At 48.0% G+C, this 6,000-nt stretch overlaps 1 protein-coding gene across 1 annotated transcript; it reads right to left on the bottom strand.

Annotated features, from left to right (window-relative positions):
- Nucleotides 1-1,001: 1,001 nt before the first annotated feature.
- On the bottom strand, nucleotides 1,002-5,069 carry LOC128715037 (trichohyalin-like). The gene is made up of 9 exons (XM_053809917.1): nucleotides 4,723-5,069; nucleotides 3,983-4,658; nucleotides 3,661-3,862; nucleotides 3,256-3,371; nucleotides 2,886-3,189; nucleotides 2,790-2,824; nucleotides 2,068-2,445; nucleotides 1,747-1,891; nucleotides 1,002-1,681 (listed from the first exon to the last, which is right to left on the bottom strand). Exons 1-9 carry the CDS (start codon nucleotides 5,067-5,069, stop codon nucleotides 1,002-1,004), a joined length of 2,883 nt encoding a protein of 960 aa, XP_053665892.1.
- Nucleotides 5,070-6,000: the final 931 nt, after the last annotated feature.

Here is a 6,000-nt window from a genome sequence, read left to right as displayed (position 1 = left end):
AATGAGGTACCGCACTTGCAGAACTTTTTGCATTGGTAGATGATCGATAGAGGCCTTGAGCAGAATGGTGATGGTGTTTTATGTTTATCTTTAAAGACTTATCAATTTAGGAACGATTGATCGACCAGGCAGTTAGGGGAGGGGATGGGCAGGGGGTTTAACAACAAACGATGTTCTTATCGACAGACAATCTCAAACAAGCGATTAAGCGGTCAAATGATAATCGCTACAAAATTGCTTAGGCTGTATGTCCCTTCTATCTTTATCATTAAATACTCAATCAATTGACGACTGATCGACCTCCAGCAGGGTGTGGGGGGAAGCGATGAATTATCGCAACAAAATTACTTACCATTAATGCTGTTCTGATGCAGGTAATGATTTTTCACACTTTGGTTATTCACTCACGAACGAATGCAACACAAATTGCACGTAAAAATGATATTTTAACGAACCGGCGCAGCTCATTTGCAGCAGATGTGCAAAGGCGTGCGCAAATGACAACAAAACATAAAGGAGCGAAACATGGTTGGTCGTATGGACATTTGGATTGTCAGCTATTTTACCGCACAGCAGAAGACTGTTGAAACATTGTTCGTTTCAATTGATTTTCTTCCCTTTACACGATTTGTAAATATACTTTAACAAGCATCATTGTTGAAAGTGGGACTATACTCAGGAGATATGAAAATATGAGGAACCCAATGATATCGGGAATAATAGTTTTGTTGATGGAAATGACCCACTGTGCCACCAAACGCTCCCACGACAAAGGGCGGGAAAATATAAATCGTACTTGCTTCTACGGTCCATGCATGGGTATTCGTTATTTTTGTAACTAATGTATGATTAGCAAATATTACCATTATTTCTCTCTATGGGAATGATTAAAACATACATACTTTTGTAAATAATAATTCAAAATATAATCTTTTGTTTTTCATAAATCCAAATTTACAATTTGAATGAGTAACGCCATTGTCCAGAAACATTGCGGTGTTTTATACAGAACCATTCTGCATCAGTGACAAGAGTAGTTTGATATTCTCGAATTTAATCGTTAGGATACCCAGCTCATCGTGTTCGTGACCAAAATCATAGATCGGTGCTGCGACAACCAGTTTCGACTCGTTCTGTGCCGAAGCATTCCGCAACTGGTGACGAAGTTTAATGGAAGAGTATCCTATATCCTCACTGGAGTGTTCCACAGCAGCATCCGCAGTGCGATTCTCATTCACAACTACAAACCGTACCGCATCGTTACCATCCGGGCGAAGCATTTTCTTCAACTCCTCGCGCCGTTCCGCGTGCCGGCTTGTATCCAGTTCGACATTCACCCGAAAGTTGAACGAGTGATCCAGCCTCACTTCACCCTCGCTGGTAACGAACGGCACCGAATGGGGTGTTTCCAAACGATGGCCATACAGATCGAGAAACGTAAACTCGACATAGTAAAGCGCCACGTTGGCCTCTAGCAATCGGTTTACGGCTAATTCATTCCACCGTACGGATCGTATCTCAATCGACAGCATATCGTCGTTGGAACGATGGGTCTTAAAAATTTGATTTGGTATGGAGGACGAGATTGGCACGGGATTCTCCGCAATCTTGTGCCACATCGAGGGAAGCCGTTGTATGTTGAAGAACCGGGCATAATTTTCTTGCACCGAGTGCTCCCCATCTGGAGTGTAAAGAAAGGAAAGGAAAGTTAAGCTTATTCGTATTGCATAATCCGCCCAGCGATACCTTTCAGTTCGGGTTCATTCGTGCCGGCAGTATCCCGGAAGGAGATCCGTCGTTTTTCCGAAGATATTATTGAGCCTCGTTCAGTATTTCTACGCCGTGCTGCACTTTGCAATGTGTAGAATTGTTCATTCTCCCGGAACGATCTCTACAATGGAATAATATCCACAAAAAAATTGTTGCAAAAAATCAGTTGAAGCTCAGTACAACGCTGTGCTTTGGCTAGTGGATAACAGATGGCGCTTGCTGCTACTAGTACTTTGCTCAGTAGCTAAAAGCAGCCATTTGCCGAGCTGTCAAACCATTTAACAGCAGAAAACTCACCTCCAGCGTTTCGGGGTAACTGTTCGCTATCAGCAGCTCAACATTATTTGGCTTCGGTGGTTCATCGGTACGATTGTTCATGATTTGCGATAGCTTCGGTATCATCTGGCTGACGCTCACCTGCCGGAACAGCTGCTGAGCGGCGTCTGCCGCCTCGTAAGCGTGCCTTTCTCGACTCATACGTGCCGCTACCGACGACCGTCTGGACAACGGTGTCGGACCCACCGTAAACGTTTCACGCTCACGCACTCTTCGCTCCACGGGCGAAGGTTCTTCGAGAATAACCTTGTCCGGTTCAGCGGTCTCAGAAATGTGAGTATCCCTTTTCTCTTCATACACCCGTTCAGTCTGTACCGACGCATTTACCGACGGGCGTGTCTAAAGTCATCAAAAATACGTACGATAAGAACATACAATATTTTTCGGTTATTTAAATAGATACTACTATGGCGTACACGGTCATCCCACGGGGGGTGGTATCGATAGACACAATTTCTTCTATTATCACACTTTTTCACATTCGTTCTAACTAGGCTCTACAAGGGACCGTACAATATGTTGATGTTTCGAGTGAGTGGCAAACAAAGTCCTTTACGCCAAACAGTTTGGAAATTAGCAGTCACTAGTGGGAGCGAAAACATGGTACAGTCTGCAGAGTTCAAGTCATCTAGCCAGTCTGTTGTTATGTAGGAAGAAGTTAAAAGATGCTGCATTTAACCTACCGGCGATACTGGACGAACTTCTTTGATCGGTGAGGCTAAAAGTAAAGAAACGTGCAGTAAGTACACGCCAACACGAACTCTGCGCGCCATGCCAACCTTCCAAACTCTTCAGGCTGTGCTCCAGCTGCGTTCGTTCCTCTGCCAACAGTTCGTTCTCGGTGCGCAAACCTTCCAACATCACCGAGAGCGTATCGTTATCCTGCTGTAACGTCTTTAGCTTTTCCAGCAATTCCTGCTGGGATTCCTTCGTGACGTGCTCCTCCTCCTTCAGCGTATCGATCTGTTTCAGCAGCTCCTCGTTGTGTTTCCTCAGCTCGTCCAGCTGGTACTTGAGCAGCTTGTTTTCGTCCACTATTTTGGTAAAGTTTTCCTGCTGTCGCTTCAGAAAGTCACGCTCAATCTTGTGCAGGAAACGGAAAAGAAGCATGGGAGCCTGATATGCTTTAGCTTTAGTATGCACACTCACCTCCACCTCGGACATATTCTCCTTCAGCCTTTCGATGTTTTTCTTCAAACGTTCGCATTCTTCAAACAGGGATGCGTTTTTGTCCTTCTCCTTGCGTATTTGGGCTTCAAGATCACCTGCGAAAGATACAGCGGAGGGTGGAATTAATTTCCTGAGCAACTCTCATCAATCCCGCAGGAAAGCTCCATTCTACTGTGATATCACCTTAGTAAAAAAAAATATTACATAAAAAAAAAAACATGATACGGAAGAGACCAACATTTCGGTTGTACAAAGAGAGTAAAAGGCGTACGTAAGAGACCTTCAACAGATAGATTATTAGAGCACTGTATGCATACAACGAAATTCCTACCAACACTAACGCCTGCAAAGGCGATCCGGCCATAGTAGCTCACTTTCTCCTACCTTGCTTCCGCATCTCGTGCTCCATCGAGCGCCTCTGCTCGTCCACCTGGCGCTGCAGCTCCTTCGCCAGGTCCTCCACCTGCCGGTTGAGGTTGAGTATTTCGAGGTTTTCTGCCGCGTTGCGCTTCATAATTTCGTACGACAGCTTCTCCTCCAGCTGGCGCGCCAGCAGTGTGCTTTTTTCCTTCTCGTTTTGCAGCTCCTTCGCACGTGATTGAAGTGTGGCGTTTGGTTGGCGAGAAGCAAAAAAAAAAAAAACCGAAAGCACATTTGAACCATCTGGCACGTGGTGATGGGGAAGAAAAAATCGATACCAACTAACCTTGTGCAGATATTTGATGTTTAGCTTCATTTTGACGAGGTCTGTTTCACGCGTTAGCTGCTCGGTACGATGGCGCTCACAGTCCGGACATTGAACCGGGCGGGCCTTGGATTTTGCTGTGCCGTGGCGGCGAACCTTCGGAGCAGTCACCTTCGCACTGCTTCCAACGACTTCGCTAGCTTCAACTCCGCCGGACTCGCGCTCGCTCTGTATCAGATCGTCACTGTCCGCGGACAGTACGTCCCGATCCTCATCGACACCGGCACCGACGCCGGTCCCATCCTCGTCATCTTCATCCTCATCGTCCGCACCGTATGACTTCCGGTGATTGTTCCGATGCGCCACCCTGCCAGCACTATCCTCATCGTCGTCCTCCGTTCGATCGTCCGTGCTGGCGCGTCCGACACCCACGCCCACCGGCCGATGGTGGCGGTCGTCCTCCTCGTCGTACCCGTCGTGCGAGGGTGACGAGGACTTGCACTCTCGCCGATCCGGATCCTTCGCTGGACGGGCACTCTTCGAGCGCCGTTGGCTCACGGCGCTTGTCCTTGCTGGGCCAGCGCTGTTGACCTTGCCGACGTTTTCCATCCGTCGCCCGTCGGTGGACGTTGCACGGCGTAGGGCTTCCAGCTTTTCGTGCAGTTCTCGCCGTTGAAGTTCCAGATCGTGCAGTCTGCTGAGAAGGCATAGAAAAAACATCAGCGAATAGCAAGGATACGGACACGCGTAACCGCGCTTACCGGTAGTGTTCGCTGGAGCTCATGTCGAGGCGCGATTTCGATCGAGTATTGCTCTCGTTCGACAGGCGTGTCAGCTTCGTTTTCAGCCGCTTTATCTGCTCCTCCTGCTCGAGGAACCGCTTCTTGATGGTGTAGTTTTCGTCACACAGGCTGAGATACTTGTCCTCCAGCTCGCGGCGCGTCAACTTCGACACCATCAGCCGATGGTTGATCAGATGGCGCTGGCAGAGATCGATCGGTGGTCGATAGTTTTCCGAGTACGGGGATGCACTGACCGGACGGCCCGTCCTTCTGCTACCGCTCGCCATCACGGTGGTGTCCTTTTCGCGCACCGAATCCTTCCCCATCCTTCCGTGGCAGTCCAGCTCGTTTTACCAACTGGAACACTGGTGTAGCTACCCCGGGAAGGACCGTTGGATATTCGACACGTTTGGTGACGATGCTGTCTACACGCAAATTTCGATTGCCACACAAACACAAACGCGGGCGCGAGGTTTAGGTCAGCGTGGGCAGACGCGTCGTGCTACCATTTTTTGCATGCACGTAATGAAACAACCTCGAGCACACAAACACGAAACTCTCACCCAAAGGTTGAAAAGAAACATAAAACGATGAGCGCAAAAACAATGCAAGGTTGCGCTGATGATGAAAAAAAAAAAGTTTGATTTGTTGGTGTTTTTGTTAGAGTCGTTGCTACGGTAACGGCCGTAATTGCAGGTGACTGCAGTGCAGTGTTGCGTACAAGCGGGCTGACTATTGCATGCAAGCGCGTGCGGTGCAATTGAGCGGGAAAACGATGCACAGTGGTTGCTCCTAGGTCAAATGCTAGCGAGCAAACAATGATTTCTTTTTAGTATTTTTTAAATATTTTTCTGACGGAACGAAAGAATACTTAGCATTGGAAGATGTCATTCAAGGTGCGAACATCTGGGGCACGTTTTACCTCCGCCGTTCTCTTCAACTCCTTGGCTTCACGGACGATATCGGCATCGTCGGATGTGAATCTGCAGCGATGCGTACACTGGACAGAAACTCAAGATGTCTTAAGGATTAGATTGGGGATCAATACGATGAAGACAAAGTACCTGCTTAGCGAAGGATCTGGCTGTGTTAAGCAGCGCCCGAAGCGCAGAGCAGCAGTTAAGTAAGGAAGTAGCCGTCCTTCCTTGATGCCATTGTAAGGTCCAACGACGAAATTCAGAGAAAACTTCAACGAGACACGTAATGCGGCATCACAGCGCTCTCGGATACGTGCGGTAGTCCTCCACCGGTCATGAA

This window comes from Anopheles marshallii, chromosome 3, assembly GCF_943734725.1.
Source record: "Anopheles marshallii chromosome 3, idAnoMarsDA_429_01, whole genome shotgun sequence".
NCBI lineage: Eukaryota > Metazoa > Arthropoda > Insecta > Diptera > Culicidae > Anopheles > Anopheles marshallii.
The sequence above is the reverse complement of the archived record's forward strand: the minus strand, read 5'-3'. Positions and strand labels throughout refer to the sequence as shown.

Coding starts and splice junctions, on each gene's coding strand:
- LOC128715037 (XM_053809917.1), bottom strand. CDS start 5,069: ATGGGGAAGGATTCGGTGCGCGAAAAGGACACCACCGTGATGGCGAGC. Junction 1,892..2,067: donor GTTACCCCGAAACGCTGGAG/GTGAGTTTTCTG, acceptor ATTCCATTGTAG/AGATCGTTCCGGGAGAATGA. Junction 1,682..1,746: donor GAATGAACCCGAACTGAAAG/GTATCGCTGGGC, acceptor TTTACACTCCAG/ATGGGGAGCACTCGGTGCAA.